This window comes from Artibeus jamaicensis, unplaced genomic scaffold, assembly GCF_021234435.1.
Source record: "Artibeus jamaicensis isolate MK-2021 breed Jamaican fruit bat unplaced genomic scaffold, CSHL_Jam_final scaffold_847, whole genome shotgun sequence".
NCBI classification, from domain to species: domain Eukaryota; kingdom Metazoa; phylum Chordata; class Mammalia; order Chiroptera; family Phyllostomidae; genus Artibeus; species Artibeus jamaicensis.
This window is the reverse complement of record NW_026522057.1, coordinates 13,873,507-13,893,570: the sequence shown is the minus strand read 5'-3', so window position 1 is coordinate 13,893,570 and position 20,064 is coordinate 13,873,507. Positions and strand designations below refer to the sequence as shown.

General features: G+C 41.2%; 1 protein-coding gene across 11 annotated transcripts in view; it reads left to right on the top strand.

Moving 5' to 3' along the window:
- PHACTR4 (phosphatase and actin regulator 4) overlaps positions 1-20,064 on the top strand; it is a 114,718-nt gene that overhangs the window by 86,905 nt on the left and 7,749 nt on the right. For 3 of the 11 annotated variants that reach the window (XM_053660111.1, XM_037149843.2, XM_037149842.2), the window contains exons 3-9: positions 2,458-2,637; positions 3,258-3,338; positions 5,096-5,263; positions 8,699-9,106; positions 13,245-13,830; positions 15,237-15,424; positions 16,147-16,300. In XM_053660111.1, the coding sequence (XP_053516086.1) occupies positions 2,458-2,637; positions 3,258-3,338; positions 5,096-5,263; positions 8,699-9,106; positions 13,245-13,830; positions 15,237-15,424; positions 16,147-16,300 (1,765 nt within the window). Of the gene's footprint in view, positions 1-1,468; positions 1,493-1,522; positions 1,912-2,457; positions 2,638-3,257; positions 3,339-5,095; positions 5,264-8,698; positions 9,107-13,244; positions 13,831-15,236; positions 15,425-16,146; positions 16,301-20,064 lie in introns of those variants that run through there. The other 8 variants (XM_053660113.1, XM_053660110.1, XM_037149846.2 and 5 more) reach the window with 7 other exon arrangements.

The window sequence follows — 20,064 nt, the reverse complement described above, 5'->3', positions numbered from 1 at the left end:
GTATATAATGATTTTATTGTTTCGAATATATATGAGAAAAGGGATACATAAATATATTGTTTAATATAGTGAAGAATTCAAAAGGAATGAGCTAAGTTCTGCTTTAGAGAATGAATAGATATCTGCCCTGGCTTATGTGGCTCAGTGGATTGAGTACTGGACTTTGAATCAAAGGGTTGCCAGTTGGATTCCTAGTCAGGGCACATGCCTGGGTTGCAGGCCAGGTCCCCAGTAGGGGGCATGTGAGAAGCAACCATACATTGATGTTTCCTTCCCTCTCTTTCTCCCTCTTTTCCCCCCTCTCTAAAAATAAATAAATAAAATCCTTTTTAAAAAGAAAAATTAATAGGTATCTGAGAAGAGTGGAAGTAGGCCAGATCATCTATATTTCATTTAAGGACTTTGCAGAGAATTTTTTGTGAATGTTACCATCTGACATTTCTAAAGCTTAAATGGCTTTTTTCATATTATTAGTCTGTTTATTTGCTTCGGGAATTTTTTTTTTTTAATCTACCCCATTACTCTTTACCAAACAAGCATTGTCCTATGTTTTTTAGAATGGATTAAAGTTTAATCAGTGGTTGGATTAGCCGGGCATTTCAAGTTTTAGTCCTTCCCTGCCTCTTCCAAGTAAGGCTATGATTTGAGAATGAGCAGCTTGTGTTACTTAGCTTTACTTCTGAAGGGATTATCATTAACATATGTTAAATACTGTGATATTAGAAACACTCTGGAATGTCTTGAGGTCTGACTGGCATTCTGTAATTGAGATAATACTGTGTAGGTAAAGCACTGACTCTTCAAAGCAATACCATGTGTTCACTCTTGGGGGAAATTGTTGCGGTAGGAGTCCTTCTGACATTTCTGGCAGCTAAACTCTGAAATATGGTCCACTGTTATAATCCGATTCCATTTCATTTCACATAAGGAATTAAAATAGTTGAGACCCAGGGTGCCGTTAACTAAGTCATGCAACTAGGAAGAAAAGAGTTACTGTCCTCTTGATCTGTTGTACTTCAGTAACCAGGACCCTGTTTTGCCCTAAAATCATCTGTATACATCAAGATATGTATCAGCAGTCATTGCTACAATCACTCTGATAATTACAGCTGTGAAAATCTGACCTTCATCAGTGGACTTCCCCTAGACTCATGTCTAATCAACTGAAAAAAGGTTGATTTTGATAGTGTTTGTAAAAAAAAAAGTTAATGATTGTTGATTGTATATTTTCTGTTATGAAACTATATCTAATAGTATTAAAAACTATTTTTAGTGGATTTATTATGTCCCTTTGTATTCCCCCCAAAAAGCATTATTTGCTCCAGATGTGAAATTGTTTACAACAAACATACACTTATTACATGTGATAATACAGCATGTGGTCCTTGCTGTAGTTCTATGAAGTAAAGTTTCCGCTCCAATTCCGGGACTGTGACTCCACATGACTCTTCTTTTTCTTCTCCTCTAGACGTCTCCAGAGAACCCTGAGACAGTAGGTGGAGTGCAAAGCTATATTGTGTTGCCTTCCTGCTTTTTTTGTTGCCTTCCTGCTTTTTTAAATTATTATTATTCTTGGCCCAGTCTTGGCTGTTTCTTTCTCTGCCACTAAAGCTACCGAACTAAACCCTGCATGTATAGTCATTATGAGGGACTTATTTATGCTCTTTCATTTCAGTCCTGCACATTTGTCACGTCAATTATGTTTCTCATGAAATCCTTAAAATCAGGATTGTTCCTAAAACAGTATTGTGATAAGCAAACTAGAATGTTACCTCTATCTTCCAAAAAAATGTCTTTTCATTTTAAACCACTCTCTTTCTATACCCCTGCCCCCACCCCAACCCCTGTCCAGTGCTCCAGAACTCCCAATGGACTTTTGAAGATAGAAAATAACCTGAAAAACCGATGCAAGTAAAGTGTTAATATTTGATGTGTCACCCCCTGTCTGAACTATTTGTATCCTGAAAGAGGAGGACAGGGAGAGGGCAGCATTGAACAAAGCATGATGGCTCATTCACAAATGGTGGGATTCCCTGTGTCAGTGACGGTTGATAGCCGTGTTAGCCGAGAAAGGCATTCCCCCATGGCAAAAGGATGAGAACAGCAGCAATCACAGGCTGCAGGGGGCAAGACCTCATGCATATTGGGAGGAGATCCACATTTGTGCGTGTTCCTTTTTAAGAGATTTTGAGCTGGTTATGATCATCTCATTGAATTTTTCTCCTAAAATGATGTCAGCCTGGTTTGGTTCCTTTTATTCCTTAGGAATCTCTCTGTTACGGATTTTGATATTTGGTGTCCATGTGATGTCAAGGAGTCTGACTTGTCTGCATGATTGTTTATCATTGCTCTGATCCTTTCCACCTACCTCAGGAAGAGAGGGGCAGGGACGTTTTCGAGATTATGCTGAAGTAATAAATTGGTTACTCTCTTCCCTCTCTCCCTTTCACCATGCAGCAGAAGAAGCAGGCCAGCCCCCTGCCGACCCGGGCATGATCATGGACGGCGTGGAAGCAGGAGGAGACACGACGCCTCCCACCAAAAGGAAGAGCAAGTTCTCAGGCTTTGGCAAGATCTTCAAGCCCTGGAAATGGAGGAAAAAGAAAAGTAGCGATAAATTCAAAGAGACATCCGAAGGTGATATATTAAGATTTAAATATATGTTCTGAGTTAAAGAGTTCCCTGTTTTGGAAGTACCTTTTTCTCAAGCTTTGATAACCGCCTATTTGAAGGGGGAATTGAATCTTTTAGAATTGAAAACCAAGTGGTCACTCACTAAGGCTTATAAACTATAGCCTCATTCCCAAGTTGATATTTTGGTGGGATTGAAGTTTATCAAATGGTAAGTGGGGTTCCTAAATTGTAGCAAATCTAAGGCCCTAGCCACATCCTCCCAGTGAAAGTTCATTCATAAATACTTTACTATTAAAATTTCAATTAAAAGTTAGTTTTCTTGGCCGTGGCTGGTGTGACTCAGTGGATTGAGTGCCAGCCTTCAAACTAAAAGGTTGCTGGTCCGATTCCCAGTCAAGGACACATGCCTGGGTTGTGGGCCAGGTCCCCAGTAGGAAGTTGAGTGAGAGGCATCCACACATTGATGTTTCTCTCCCTAAAAAAAAAAAGTTTGTTTTCCTGTTCTTTTCTTTCCGGAAACTAGAAAATTAAACCACTTCATACTATTACCTGTGGAGTTAAAATGCTTAACGTTGACCTTTAACTGCCACATTTCTGAGTGCTATTTTACAATTTAATATTAGTTTTAGAGCGAAAAATATCTATGCGAAAACCGAGAGAAGAGCTGGTTAAAAGAGGGGTTCTGTTGGAAGACTCTGCACCGGGTGAGTTTGCAAACACATCTGTGTCTCTGTATAATTGCTTTGGGTTCTGACGAGGTTTGTAGCTTTTCCTTATTTTATTATTGCTGCTGTTGTAGGTTGGGGGGCTGCTTTAACAAAACAAAAATTGGCCCTGGCTGGTGTACCTCAGTGGATTCAGTGTGGGCCTGTGAACCAAAGGATCACCAGTTGGATTCCCAGTCAGGGCACATGCCTGGGTTGCAGGCCAGGTCCCCAGATGGGGGAATGCAGGAAGCAACCACACATTGGTGTTTTTCTCCCTCTCTTTCTTTCTTTCTTTCTTTCTCCCTTTTCCCTCTCGAAAAAATAATTAATTAACTAATTTGAAAAAAGAGATATGAATTTAAATCAAAATAAAATAATCCTACATATAAGACAGAAAACCTAAAATTAATCAGATGACCAAGAACAATAGTTGGTGAAGGTATGAGATGGGTGAAATTCACATACAACTGCTGGTTGAAGTGTTAGAATAATTACAGAACTTGGCATATAGTCAACAAAAATTTGTATACATGTAGATTGAGACATGTACCATTGTATTTCTGGGAGCAGTATTTACTAACAGTAGAGCAGAATTGATAACAACCAAAAGCCCATCTTGTGATGCGTTTATAAAATGAAATACACAGCAATGAAAACAGACTATACCTACCTGCTATAATACAAATCTCATAAGTAATATTGAGCAATGAAGTCAGTTATGAAAGAATATATATTGCATCATTTCTCTAAATGTAAAGAAAAACTAGGCAATATTAAACTATAGTTTTTGGCCCTGGCTGGTGTAGCTCAGTGGATTGAGTGCGGCCTGTAAACCAAAAGGTTACAGGTTTGATTTCCAGGCAGGGCATATGCCTGGGTTTCGGGCCAGGTCCCCAGTGTGGGGCTTGTGAGAGGCACATATTGCTATCTCTCTCACTTTCTCCTTCCCTTCCCCTCTTTCTAATATTAATTAATTAATTAAACTAGAACTGCAGTATTCGGAGGTGCGTGCTTTAGTGTTAACCTATAATTTAAAGGAACAAAGGATCATCACAAGAGTTAAGTGATTGTGAAAGAAGGAACAGTATGTTACTAGGGAGAAAAGGAGGCTTCTGGGGTCTCGAAAATCCCCTCCCCTCCTCTCCCCTCCCCTCCCCTTTTCTTTTCTCTTCTCCTCATCCAAGGACATTCTCATTTTTTAGAGAGAGGGGAAAAGAGGAAGAGAGAGGAGGGGAGAGAAAACATTAACATGAGAGAGAAACATCTATCCACCTGCCTCTCAACTGGTGCCGAACCCACACCCACACCCAGGCATGTGCCCTGACCAGCAATGGAACTGGCAGCCTCTAGGTTTGCAGGATGACGCCCAACCCACCGAGCCACACCAGTTAGGGCAAGGTTCAGTTTAGCTACCACTTTCTCTAAAGCTTTTCCAACCCCATTCTCACCTCAAGGTAATTATTTCTTCTTTATTCCTACCACTTCATCCTTTATAACTCTTAACATTTAGCATTGTAATTACTTATGTGTAATAAGTCTGCCTTATTCATGTAGCAAGGCACCTGACACATACTATGTATTTATAATACACAATCAAATATATATTATAAAAAGGAATTATTTAATTTCCAATACTGTAAAGATCCAAATCATCATCATCATCATGACCTAGATCTAAATAAAAGCTAAACAGGAAAAGGGGGAAATGGGATAACAGTTTAATCACTTTGCTCCTTTTCTTCTGGACCCTGCAGATGATGAGGATCCAGGGAAGCTAAACCATGCCCTGTTGAAGAATGGCCATACCACCCCCATAGGGAGCACCAGGTCTTCTAGTCCAGTCCAAGTAGAGGAAGAGCCAAGTAGAAGAATAGCAGGTCTTGGGAAACCTGTTCCAGAAGAGGACCCAAAGAAGCGCCTAGGTAAGAAACTGGATTTGTAACTTTATGAGCCATGGATCGGTCATTCTTATTTACCTGAGAGGTTCGTGAGGGTGAGCGGAGAACTAAAACCCAGAGGGGACTTCGACCAAGAGGGATGTTTAGGTAGATACCCTTTGCCTCCTTGTACAACCGAGGGACAACAACAAAATTAAAAACAAAAAATAACTGGAATTGCCAGAAAATTGAACTCTATGGAAGTCTGACAACCAAGGAATTAAAGAAGAAACTTTCATCCAGACCAGAAGGAGGGGCAGAGATGGACAACTGGGCTGGAAAGGACTCATGACAAGGCAGCAGCTGGTGGACTGGGTGGTCTCATGTTTGGGTGCAGAGAAACTGGGAGGAACAACTGGGGAGTGAGACAGACCACACAGCCCAGGGTTCCAGTGTGGGGAAATAAAGCCTCAAAACCTCTGTAAAAACCTGTGGGGGCTGTGGTGGCGGGAGAAACTCCCAGCCTCACAGGAAAGTTCCTCGGAGAAATCTACCAGGTCCTAGAACATACACAGACTCACCCACCCAGGAATCAGCACCAGAAGGGCCCAATTTGCTTGTGGGTAGTGGGGGAAGTATCTGAAAGTCTGCTGAGAGTTGAATAAGTGGCACTGTTCTCTCTCCCACCCCTCCCCAACATACAGTGCCACAACGCAGCAATGTGGGTTGCCCCACTCTGGCAAATACCTAAGGCTCTGCCCCTTACAGTGTAACAGGCACACCAATACAAAAAAAATATGGCTCGAATGAAAGAACAGATCAAAGCACCAGAAAAAATACAACTAAGTGATGAAGAGGTAGCCAGCCTATCAAATACAGAGTTCAAAACACTGGTAATCAGGATGCTCACAGAAATGGTTGAGTATGGTCACAAAATACAGGAGGAAGTGAAGGCTATGAAAAGTGAAATAAAGGAAAATGTACAAGGGAAAGGGACCAACAGTGACGGGAAGGAAACCAGGACTCAAATCAATGGTTTGGACCAGAAGGAAGAAATAAACATTCAACCAGAACAGAAGGAAGAAGCAAATTTAAAAAAGTGATGAGCCCTGGCTGGTGTAGCTCAGTGGATTGAGTGCAGGCTTTGAACCAAAGGTTCTCTGGTTCAATTCCTAGTCAGGGCACGTGCCTGGGTTGCAGGCCAGGTTCCCAGTGGGGGCCACGTGAGAGGCAACCACACATTGATGTTTCTCTGTCTTTCTCCTTCCCTTCCCCTCTCTCTAAAAATAAATAAATAAAATGTTTTTTAAAATTATATTTATATAAAAAAAGTGATGAGATGCTTAGAAACCTCCAGAACAACTTTAAACATTCCAACATCCAAATCATAGGGGTGCCAGAAGGAGAAGAGGAAGAGCAAGAAATTGAAAACTTATTTGAACAAATAATGGAGAACTTCTCTAATCTGGCAAAGGAAATAGACTTTCAGGAAGTCTAGGAAGCTCAGAGTCCCAAAGAAGTTGGATGCAAGGAAGCATACACCAAGACACATTATAATTACATTACCTAAGATTAAAGATGAGAGTATCTTAAAAGCAGCAAGAGAAAAGGAGACAGTTATCTACAAAGGAGTTCCCATCAGACTGTCAGCGGATTCCTCAAAAGAAAACTTACAGGCAAGAAGGGGCTGGAAAGAAAGTATTCAAAGTCATGAAAGGCAAGGACCTACATCCAAGATTACTCTATTCAACAAAGCTATCATTCAGAGTGGGAGGCAGATAAAGGGCTTCCCAGATAAGGTCAAGTTAAAGGAGTTCATCATCACCAAGCCCTTGTTATATGAAATATTAAAGGGACTTACCCAAGAAAAATAATATGATAAAAAATATGAACAATAAAATGACAACAAACTCATAATTATCAACTGAACCTAAAAAACAAAAACATTCTAAGCAAACAACTAGAACAGGAACACAATCACAGAAATGGAGATCATATGGAGGGTTATCAGTGGGAAGGGGGAGGAGGGTGAATGGGGGGAAAGTTACAGAGAGTAAGAAACATAAATCGTTGGTACAAAATAGGGGGAGGTTAAGAATAGTATGGAAAATGGAGAAGCCAAAGAACTTACATGTATGACACATGGACATGAATTAAAGCCGGGAGGTAATCTAGTGGGACAGGTAGGTCAGGGTGGAGGGGAATAAAAGGGAGAAAAAATGGGCAACTATGATACAACTCTGATAGCATAATCAATAAAATTGTTTGTTTGTTTCGGAAAAAGTCAATGTGTGGTTGCCCCTCATATGCCCCCTAACTGGGGACCTGGCCCACAGCCCAGGCATATGCCCCAACTGGGAATCAAACCAGCGACCCTTTGGTTTTCAGTCCCATGCTCAATCCACTAAGCCATACCAGCCAAAGATTTTATTTATTTATCTTTAGAGGGGAAGGAGAGAAACATCAATGTGTGGTTGACTTTCGTGTGTCCCCTGCTGGGAACTGGCCTGCAGGGAATCGGCCTGCAACCCAGGCATGTGCCCTGACTGGGAATCAAACCATGATTCTCTCGTTTGCAGGCCTGTGCTCAATCCACTGAGCTACACCAGCCAGGGCCCAATAAAATATATTTTAAAAAATCAAAAAAAGTCCTTGCTGGTGTGGCTCAGTGAGTTGAGTGCTAGCCTATGAACCAAAGGGTTACCAGTGCAATTCCCAGTCTAGGGGACATGCCTGGGTACTGGCCAGGTCCCCAGCTGGGGGCGTACTAGAAGCACTAGAAGCAACCACACACTGATGTGGTTCTCTCTCCCTTCCTTCCCCTCTAAAAATAAATTTTAAAATGTTTTTTAATCAAAAAAAGTAAATAAATTTACTTTAAAAAATAAAAATTAAAATTCAAAGGGAATGCTGTTCTCTATAATTTCCTCAACTAACTATAACTTTAAGTAGAACCCTCCACCCCATTATTTCATTCAAAAGTGTATAAAATTTGTGATTCACGAGGATGGAAGAGGATGTTAAATATCAGATATCCGTAGGACTTCTTTTTAAAAATTGCTTATTTATTTCTTTATTTTTAGAGAGAGGGGAAAGGAGGGAGAGAGAAAAGCATCCATCAGTTGCTTCTTTGGGGAGCAAATTGGCAATCTTTCAGCTTTCAGAACAGTGCCCAACCCACTGAGCCACTCCAGTCAGGCCTTGTAGGACGTTTTTAGCTACACATTTTCATCCTCCACCCAAGGGATTCTGATGCGCCTCCTCCTAGCTCGTGTGAAGAATCACTACAATAACAAGTCTCTTCTACTGATTGAAAACGTGTCAAATACATTAAGTATGTTGAGGTTGGGAAACTTTTGCCTGAAAACTAATGTATAAATTAAATAATGGATGAAATTGACTGTAAGTCAGAAAATGTAATAGCTTTTTGATCTTCTTGTTACTGTCTTTCCTTTTTAAGTCGTGTCTCTTATTACACAGGCTCAACTGGAAGCCAACCTAATTCTGAAGCAGAATCCATTCCTGAAAATGCACCCAAACAGCCTTTACTTCCCCCTAAAAGACCATTGTCCTCTTCTCATGAAGCAAATGAAGGGCAAGCAAAGGGTGCCTCTTCCTCTGGCAGCACAGCAAGGTCCATCTCCTCCACCTGCATCGCCGCCGTTGCCGCTGCACCTGCTGCCACTGCTGCCACCACTGCTGCCGCCACAAACCTACCAAAAACTGTTAACTCCTCCGTCCCCCCTTCCCCAGCACCCAGGACTCTGCCTGCTGCTCCTGCCAGCACTAACACTACTGCCACCCTGAGCCTCCCTCATCCGGTCCCTGCCAAGCAGCCCCCTATCCCTCCCCCTAAACCAACAAACAGAAATAGCAACCCTGTCGTTGGTAAGTAAGACTTTAGGTTTCCATTGGGTTGGGCTGGGTTGGGTTTTGGACGGTGTTTTTTGATGATTGGTCCAATAATGATTTGGTCTATAATAGTTTTTGTATCTTGTCCCTTTGAATGTACTCAATATAGAGAAATATCTTGAAAATGAGGCAGGTGACTGTGAATGAAACAGGCTGGGATCAGATACCACTAAAATGAGGTTCATGTCGGGGGGAAATTTCTGTTTTCCTAAAACGGTATTTCTGAAATGCTGTCTATAGCCCCCCAGTTGGGGGGCTGGTCGTGGAAGACAGGTTTGACCAGCATGAAGAGGTTCCTTTTAACCTGCTTTAAACTGCCAGTGCTTTCTTCAGCACAAGCCCAGTGGGTGAGAAGGTGACTGTGTAGATGCTGCATAACTGGTGATTCGGTGTCTGGCACAATGTCCTCAAGGGGAACTGCAAACGGTATTATTCAGATTGTCCTGATAAAGTCATATTTTCTCTTGGCAGAGTTAAGAATGATGATCTTTGTAAAATTACTGGTGGAAGAGAGAAAGAGAAAGGGAAAAGAGAAACGTTTTATATTTACTTGAAGTTCTTTTTAGGTCTGTTTTTTTTTTACATAAATGTATACCTTCTTAGAGAAATTTTCAAGAAAGGGAGGAGAGAAAGGAAAGTAGTTTTTCAGGAAAAATGATACTAGGCTTAATCCTGCTTCAGTTCTTGTTAATGATTGGAGGAAGGAAAAATGTGGTTGTTAAGGGACTAATACCACCTAGTCCTGTGGGGTGACTAGAACCTTGAAAAACAGGCTTAGAATTCATTGTGAGTGTGACAGGCTGGAGTAGCTCAATAAAAACAGGATGGAGGTTATTGTTATCACCACCTTGGATAGAGATCGCAGCATGACTTATCTCTGAGGAACTTGATCTTTCACATGTACTCATTTTCAAAATCTCTGTCAGGTAGGGAACTGATTTTATCTATTATATGGTTAGGGCAGTTAGAACGTGAAGAAGTTGTGACTCTTTGGGGCTGCAGTTAATGAAAGATAGAAACCAAACATAGGCTTTCCAACCCCAGAGTATAGACTTCTGTTCTCTACACCTGTGTTTGCAGGCGGTTGTGAATTTGGGGGTTCTCATCACAGTCACCCGGAGGGCTTGTTAAAACACAGATTGCTGGGCCCTGCCCTTAGAGTTTCTGATTCAGCGAGGCTGGGGTAGGTCCTGGGAATTTGCATTTCTAATGTGCTCCCAGGTGATGTCGATGTTGCATGCACCAGGACCCCACATTGAGAACCACTGCTCTAAAGCAGTGGCATACGCCACTCTCTTCAGGGAAACAACATAAAAAATGGTATAATATGTACTATATCCTGGGAGAAGCTGCAGGGGCCACTTGCTCTTGGCCTGAGGTGAATAGCCCGAAGCCACAGGCCCTATGACTGAGGAGTCACTATCAGTCCATGAGTGATCCTCAGCAGAAGGAGAAAAATAAGACACACAGTTAACAGTTTTTATTCAAGTTAAATAGATTTCATTAAAAGGACTGTCCTTTGGTTTGAAATTATGCCCTTATTCTTTGGTTTTAAAAGGTCATTTCTTTCACGAAAGGATTGTGTTTGTAAATGGTATATTTAATCTTAAGCCTTAGTTGGAAATACTAAAAATGACAGCCTGAGGTTGATTGAGAATCTCTTTTTAATTGTATTAGTCCATGAAATCTAAACATCTGGAAGCCACTGCTGTAGACATTGCTGCATCTACTAATGGGCATAACATTCTTAAGACCGGGACTAATGGGAGTATTAGGCTTAAGGAAGGACTCGCATATCATAAGTAGCTGAACAGAAGAAGGAAATTTATTACTGCCCCCAACAAATATTCTTGGCATCTTTCGCACAGAACTACAGCCAAATCCCATTGTCAGGGTTTATGTACCAGAGGTGACTGCCTTAACATCTTCATGTGTATGTTTTCCTTAAATTACTAAAGGTCATTTACCTTATCAACTTAAATGTTAATGTAGTCAAATTTGGTCTGGTCAGAGGAGGGTTTTGTGTTGTTGGAATAGCTAACTGCTATTTTTAGAGAGGTAGCAAAAGTTCAGTCTATCCAAAAGTACCGTTTTCATTGATCTTAAAATTCACATTTTTTACTTTTTTTATGTGTATGAAATGTTTTTGTACAAAGTCCTTTTTTAAAAAAAAGATTTTACTTATTTCTTTTCAGAAAAAGGGGAAGGGAGGGAGAAAGAGAGCAAGAGAAACATTAGTTGGTTGCCTCTCCCACACCCCCAACTAGGGACCTGGCCTGCAACCCAGGCAGGTGCCCTGAAAGGAAATCGAACCAGTGACCTTTTGGTTCACAGAGCAGTGCTCAATCCACTGAGCCACACCAGCCAGGGCTAAAAAGTCCTTTTAAAAATAAGCCCTGGTTGGTGTAGCTCAGAGGATTGAGTGTGGGCCTGTGAACCAAAGCACTGCCGGTTAGATTCCTAATCAGGGCACATGCCTGGGTTGCAGGCCAGGTCCCCAGTAGGGGGTGTGCTAGAGGCAACCACACATTGATGTCTTACTCCCCCTCTTTCTCCCTCCCTTCCCCTCTCTCTAAAAAATAAATAAATAAAATCTTTTAAAAAGAAAAAAAATCTAAAAAATAAAAATATATTTTTGATGAGTAACATTAAAGCATCAGCTTATCTAGCCTTTTCTTTTGCTGCCCATGGAATAGGATTTAAGGCAAGTACATTTTTATCTCAGGAAAACTTGGGACATGGAATTTTGTGAACAATGGGTGGATCCAAAATAAGTTGTGTAAAGGGTTAGAAGTTGGTGGTCAGGAGAGCTACTATTTAATTATTTTGCACGGTTGGCCCCTGCGCGATATGATGCTCTACTTCTTAGGGGCCATTTGGAGCACTCAGAGGAACTTTGCTGAATCAACACCTGTGTCACTTTGGGCTGTGGGAGATCGCATAAGGTTATATACTATGGTTATATATAGGGTAGGGGCCCCATCTAATAAACATGTATGAGGATCCACTATGTGCCGGGCACTGTGCCCAGCTCTATGGATATGCTGGTGGATGTAAGGGTTGCTGTCTTCCAGGAGCCCACAGTGTAGTAGGGAGGGGAATGGGAGGTTGGGCATATAGGACAAGAGGAGTGGACACTAATAACAGTCAAATACAGCCTGGCTGGTGTGGTTCAGTGGATTGAGTGCCAGTCTGTGAACCAAAAGGTCACCAAGTTCGATTCCCAGCCAGGGCACATGACCTGAGTTGTAGGCTGAGTCTCCAGTAGGGGACACATGAGAGGCAACCACACCTTAATGTTTTTCTTCCTATCTCCCTCCCTTTCTCCCTCTCTAAAAATAAGTAAATAAATAAATTTTTTTAAATGAAATGTAGTGGGATCCATCATAGTGGGAGCCAAATAATGAGACCTGGGAACTAGCTGAGCCTTTGACAGTTTATAGTATGATCTTGGGCAAGTCACCTCACTTCAGGGGGTTTTCCTTCTTTAAAATGATAAAGGTGATCTCTTACACAAGGAGAATATGAAGTCAAGAATAGAAAAGCACTTTGATTTCTTCAAAGGCCTTTGCATTTGCTATAAATATTCAAGATGTCACTGTTGATAGTTTCATAATACAGAGCTAAGAAATCTAGATATCACTGTTTTTAGTGATATCTAGATATCACTAAAAGGATATGGCAATAATGCCTAATAGTATTTGTTTTTTATTGCTATCTGCATTTTTTAATTTAGCAGAGTACTTTGAGACAAAAGAAATCTATTTGTATTTTTTTCTGTCTCTATTTTTATTAACTTATCTTCACCAAGATCATCATAAAAAGTTGTCATGTATCTTATCGAAGAAGTAAGGTGTTTCTTGTCAGAGTATTAGGGTGGTGGTCCTCCTACACATCTGTGCATTTATTAGGCCTCAGAGATACTTAAATATAAGTTTTGTTATTAGAGACTATCTCATTAGAATGAGATACCTAGGGACTGGCAAAGGCACAAAATGCGGTATTTTACCTTAAACATTAAGACTGAGCTCCACTCTAATTCTAGGCTCTGGACTGGCCCCCTCAAAGCATTGTAAAGCCATCTTAAATTAAAGTGTTCCTCTTTCTTTTCCAGCAGTAAACAGTGGTACATTGTTGTCAAAACCATCCCCACCCTTACCACCTAAAAGAGGCATTCCATCAACCTTGGTACCCACCTCGGAGTCTGCCACCACCACCATCACCACAAAAGCACCAAGTGATCACAGAGAGAAGAGCACGTGTTCTGTGGGTTCCGAACAGCTGTTGATGATCCCACCTCGCTCTCCATCCCCCCCACTGCCTACTCATATACCTCCAGAACCCCCACGGTCCCCTCCATTCCCTGCTAAGACTTTTCAAGTCATGCCAGAAATGGAGTTTGCACCTTCCTTAGACCTACCCCAGGAGGTTCTCCAGCAGCAGGACCAGAAAAAGGAAGTACCCAAGGGGATGCTGGATCACAGCTTTGGGGAGCCCCATGTACCCTCTAGACTGCCCCCTCTCCCGCTGCATATCCGAATCCAGCAGGCCCTCACCAGCCCACTGCCCGCGATCCCTTCCTTGGAGGGCTCCCACAGAGCTCACTCGTTGCTCTTCGAGAACAGTGACAGCTTTTCTGAGGACAGCAACACCCTGGGTCGTACCAGGTCACTTCCCATCACTATTGAGATGCTGAAAGTGTAAGTGCCTGCCTTTACCGCTTGTCTGTTTCCTCTGCTTTACTTTCCTTTTCTAGTTAACCCTTCTTGGAAAAATATTACTTATAAAAAGAAAATGTGAACAAATTAAAAGCAAGAAGAATACTCAACAAATAAGACGTGTTCTAGAATTTGGACTTTGTTTACCCTGCTGATTCCTATAACATTGTTTCTATGGGAGACAATTCCATAATGATACGAAAATTATAAACTTTTATACTTGAAAACTAAAATTACTATTTTTTTGATACCTGGTGGTTAGGAGCATTAATTTTGGAGTAAGATAGCTCTGGGTTCAAATCCTAGCTCTGCCTCTTATTTACCAGCTTGTAATAGTGTGTGTTACTTAACCTTTCTGCTCTTTCGTTGTCTAATCTCTAAACAGGAATAATGTGTACTAGCATAGCTGCGTGAGAAGGAAGTTCTACAAATCTGAAAGCACTAGTGCCTGACGCATAAGCTATGTAGACAGGGGACAGAGATGGGTGTAGAGAAAAAGACAGGAGGTCTGAAAGAGAGCTTAGTATTCCAGCCCCATAGCCTGGAACTGGTCCTCTTATTCTTGCCCTCATCCGTCCCCAGACACTGCATCTGTTCACACCAGCATTGGTCTAACATCTACTCTGTCTTTTTACAATTCCAACAAATTACGACTGAAGATTAACACCTTTTGGCAAGTTGGAGATGTGCCTTACTAACTAAAGGAATTATTAGAGAGCCGTTTCAGCGTCCTACTTGTTATTTGTTTTGCCGTCACTTTGTACTTGCTGTTATATTTATTTCATATCCTGGAAAGAGACTGTTTAGGTCGGAGTTTGACGATAGATTAAGTTATGGTTTTACGCCTCCAGGGTGTACAAGGGGAAGGTTAGTTTTCATCTTTAGTTCTCTTTGTTTCCTGGAATTAAATCATCATTTTGTCCTACTGCATTGTTAAACCAAAGGGAAGTGGATTAAATATTTGTATTAAATATCCTCCATGAGCCAGGAATAGCATTAGGTGCTGTGAGTCTTCTCATTTAATCAGTCCAAAGCAAACTTGCACCTGCCGTGTAGGTCATCAGGGCCCTGTGTGCCAGACACTAGTGCATTCTAGAATTTGTCTGTTTCATCCTCCCAACAAGCCAGTGAGGTAGGTATCACTCCTATTTACAGAAGAGTTAATTTACAAGCTAGTAAATAAGTTATAGAGCTAGGATTTGAACCCAGAGCTTTTAGATAAATATCTGCTAAAAGAGTTTCTTAGCAAGATTTTTAAAGTTAAAGGGGTGAATCCTAAATTATTTTATTCTTGGACTTTTCCATAGATAATCGATATTTTGCTTTGCAAATCAGTTAGTTATCCTTTATGTTTCTGAAAGGAAAATGTAATTATGTTAATTTGTTAGTCCAGACGATGAAGAAGAAGAGGAGCAAACCCACCTGTCTGCATTCAGTGAAGACTTGCCACCTACCTCAGTCGTTCCTAAACTACCACAGTGTCTGCAGGAGGAAGAGGAGGAGAAGGAGAGTGACTCAGACTCAGAAGGTCCCGTTCAATACCGAGATGAAGAGGATGAAGATGAAAGCCAGAACAGTAAGAAAGGAGGGGAAAGCGAAGGAGAAACTTCTTTTACAGATGAAGCCCCTTGTTGGTCTTAGCAAGTGAAAGATGAATGGAAACAGGCACCATTGAGTCAGCCGATGTTGGACTATGAAGGACTCTTGTCTCTGAAGTTCTGATATCCCACGGTTATAGAAAGCCTGTGAAAGGAGCCATGTAGATTGAGTCATTCAGGGTTTTTAATTAAGGAATTATTTACCTTGATGGTATGAAAGAATGTGAAGGAGAGGCCGTTGGTATTTGGGTTGTCTCGAAAAGGTAAAAGGGATGTTCTCCTTCAGTCCGATGAGCTTACTGTGTCCATGGGGCAAAGGAAAAGATAATGTGCATGTATGCAAATCTGTGAACAGTAGAATTCTAACTCCTAAAAGTGGGAAAACAGCCTTAAGAATAGGAATTTTATGAGGTGTGTTAGTGCAAGTACCTTTTTGCTGTAATTCAGAGAGCTCTCCCATGCTTAGAAATACAGAGGCCTGGTAGAAGGGAGAAGTTCTTTTTAGCCTGTCTGAGTCCATCTGACAGAGAAGATTTCTAGGTGTCTTTAGATTTACTCCCACCTCTGTGTTAGCTGGATGATTGGAAGCCAAGGAGAAAGCTTGGAGATACAATAGTTTATTCAAACTCTTGCCTAAATCTCAACCATGTGAAGTTCAGCCTTAAGCTTCAACATTTTTTTTTCTTTTCCTTGTGCAAAGGTGCTCTGGCCAACAAAGTGAAGAGGAAAGATACACTGGCAATGAAGTTGAACCCTAGACCCAGTGAACCAGAGTTGAACTTGAACTCTTGGCCTCGAAAAAGCAAAGAGGAGTGGAATGAAATACGGCACCAGATTGGGAACACACTGATCCGGTAGGCCTTGGTTAGAATACACTGAAATACACTGATTTGATTTCATTATGACAGTGTGTATGTTGGAGATTTATTTTTATTTTGTGGTGGAGCATTCATTTATCTGAATGCTGTTCTATTTTTAATTTTAAGTTTTAGAGAATTGAGGTGGTTCCCAGGACAGCAAGACTCCTCTGTCATTTGTCCAGTTGTTCAAGCATGAGATGCCAGCCCAATTAAAGATCACACCCACATTTTTATTATATCTATTGTACATGTTCCATGTAACTGCCTCCTTTCAAAGTGTTAGCATATTTTTCACGTCAGCTGGAACTGAAAGCACAGAGAAACTGAGTGCAGGCCAACTTCCTGCACGTACAGTACACATAAGAGTTCAAGTGTACAGGCAGGTGTTTCCCAACTGTGTTGTGTCTCTTAGTAGAATGAGGAAGAGGAGGTGGAACTCTTGACATATTACTTACAAAGTAATTCAGGGTGTCCATTAACTAAAATGTATTCTCCTCCCCTGTCTTAGACACCTGGCTTTGCTGTCGGCCAGGATGACACTTTTAATGCAAAACTGTGGCCCCCTGGGTTGTCAGCAAGAGACCCTCAAAATTAGGAGTTAGTTAAAAATGGAGGTCTTTGATAATCTTATTTTAAGATATGTTTTGAAGCTAAAGTAACCTAAATAGTATACTGACATAAAAATAGACAAATCAAGGGAACCAAAATATAGACCCACTCATATACATACAACTCATTATTGACAGAGATACAAAGAATTTCATTGAGAAAGGATGGCTTTTCCCGCAAATGGTGCTGGTGCAAAACTAACCAAGTCATGCCTTGCACCATATGTAAAAATTAATTCAAAATGGGTCATAGACTTAAGTAGGAAGGCTAAAACTATAAAACATCCTGAAAATATGGACCAAAGATTCTTAGATATGATCTCAAAAGCATGATTCTTAAAAACATTGATAAATTGCACTTAATCAAAATTTTAAAATTTTACTCTTTGAAAGACATTGTTAAGAAAATGTAAGAACATTGCGGGGGGTGGGCTGGGATGGGAGTAAAAGACAGAAAACTGTACTTGAACAGCAATTAAAATAAATTTTTTTAAAAAGCTTTCATTAAAAAAAGGAAAATGTAAGAACAAGTGGGAGAGTATATGAAGTACCCTCCAAACTCAGTAAAAAACAGCCCAATTTTAAATCGGGGGGGAGCAGAAGGTTTCAGTAAACATATCACCAAAGAGGACATGCATAAGGCAAATAAGCATGTGGGAAGGTGCTCCATCAACATCCTGAGTCACTAGGAAAATGCAAATTACAACCACAGTGAGATACCACTGCAAGACCACTAAGATGGCTAAACTTACACAATTTAAGACTCAAAATACCAGGACTTCTGCCAAGATGGAGGCGTAGTTGGAAGCACTTCGCCTTCTCACACAACCAAGTTTAAAAACAACAAAGTTTTAGCAACAAAAATGCAGCCAAACCACAGAAAATTGAACTACGTGGAAGTCTGACAACAACGAACCCTTCAGCCAAACCAGTAGGAGGGGCAGAGCCAGCAGCAGAGTGGGGTCAGGCAGGAAAGATCCACTGGACCAACCCGGGCGCGGGACCCAGGAGCACCAGCAGCTGTGGGCAGATCCCAGGTGTGGAGAAGCTGGCGGACCCACTGACGGTGTAAGGCGTTGGACCCACTAAGGGCAGACCGTGGTCACACATTCACATGCAGATAAACCGGTAAAGGAGCTAGCGGTGGTGAGACGGATGGCGCAGGCCCCAGCGGCAGAAAGCGGCAGAGAGAACCGCCATTGTCCCTCTCTGACCCCATCCCCACATACAGCGTCACAAACCAGCGACCTGGGTGGCCCCACCCTGGTGAACAACTAAGCTCCGCTCCTCGTACGTAACAGGCACAGATAAAAACATGGCTCAAGAACAACTCAGAGCCCCAGAGCCGATAAATCTAAGCAATGAAGCAATAGCCAAACTTTCAGATGCACAGTTCAAAACACTGGTGATCAGGATGCTCACAGAACTGGTTGATTTTAGTCACAAATTAGAGGAACATATGGAAGCTAAACTAATTGAAATGAAGGGAAATACACTGGAAACCAATAGCGATGGAAAGGAAGCTGGGACTCAAATCAAAGGAGCAGACCAGAAGGAGGAAAAAAATGACCAAACAGAAAAGGATGAAGAAACAAGAATTCAAAAAAAGGAGGAGAGGCTTAGGAACCTCCAGGACATCTTTAACATTCCAACATCCGAATTATAGGGGTACCAGAAGGGGAAGAGTAACAGCCACGAGTGGAAAACTTCTTTGAACAAATAATAAAGGAGAACTTCGCCAGTCTGGCAAAGGAAATAGACTTCCAGGAAGTCCAGGAAGCTCAGAGAGTCCCAAAGAAGTTGGACCCAAGAAGGAACACACCAAGGCACATCATCATTACATTAGCCAAGATAAAAATGAAGGAGAGAATCCTAGAAGCAGCAAGAGATAAGGGAACAGTCACCTACAAAGGAGTTCCCATCAGACTGTCAGCTGATTTCTCAAAAGAGACCTTACAGGCAAGAAGGGGCTGGAAAGAAGTATTCCAAGTCATGAAATCCAAAGACCTACATCTAAGATTGATCTATCCAGCCAAGCTTTCGTTTAGAATGGAAGGACAGATAAAGTGCTTCTCAGATAAGATCAAATTCAAGGAGTTCATCATCACCAAGCCCTTATTATATGAAATGTTGAAGGGACTTATCTAAGAAAAAGAAGATAAAAAAGATGAACAGTGAAAGGACAGCAAACTCACAGTTATTAAGAACCACACCTAAAACAAAAGCAAACTAAGAGGACAGTTAAATCAGGAGCAGAACCATAGAAATGAAGATCACGTGGAGGGTTAGCAACAGGGGAGTGGGAGAAGGAGAAGGGGGGAGAAGGTACAGAAAATAAGTAGCCTAGATGGTAGGTAGAAAATAGATAGGGGGAGGGCAAGAATAGTAGGGGGAATACAGAATCTAAAGAACTTGAGACGTGGTCATAAACTAAAGGGGGAATGGTGGGGGAGGGGTGTGCAGGGTGGAAGGTAATGAAGGGGGGAAATAGAACAACTGTAATGGCGTAATTAATAAAATATATTTAAAAAAAATAAAGAAACAACAAAGGAAAAAAAAGACTCAAAATACCAAGAGTTGCTGAGAATGAGGAGTCAGCTGGATTCTCATACACTGGTGCTGGGAATGTAAGATAGGAGAACTACTTTGCAAAACAACTTGTAAGTTTATTTTTAAAAAATGAAACATAGCCCTGACTGGTGTGCCTCAGTGAGTTTGGTGTTATCCCACAAACTGAAAGGTCACTGGTTCGATTCCCGGTCAGGGTGCATGCCTGGGTTGTGGGCCAGGTCCTAATCTGGGGCCTTGTAGGAGGTAACCGATGGATGTTTCTGTCACACATCACTGTTTCTCTCCCTGTCTTTCTCCCTCCCTCACCTTCTCTGTAAAAGTAAATAAATAAAATCTTTTTAAAAGAATCAAACATATACCTATATATGATTCAGTCATTCCATAACTATTTTAATAGCCAAAAATAAAAATAGAAACAAATATCTATCAAAAGACGAATGAAAAAACTGAAGCGTAGTCATGCAATGAAATACTACACATCAATAAAAAAATAATGAGCTATTTATAATGCCACAGATTGGGTGGATCTCAATAATTATGCTAAATAAAACAAGCTTAACCTAAAAAGAGTACATACTG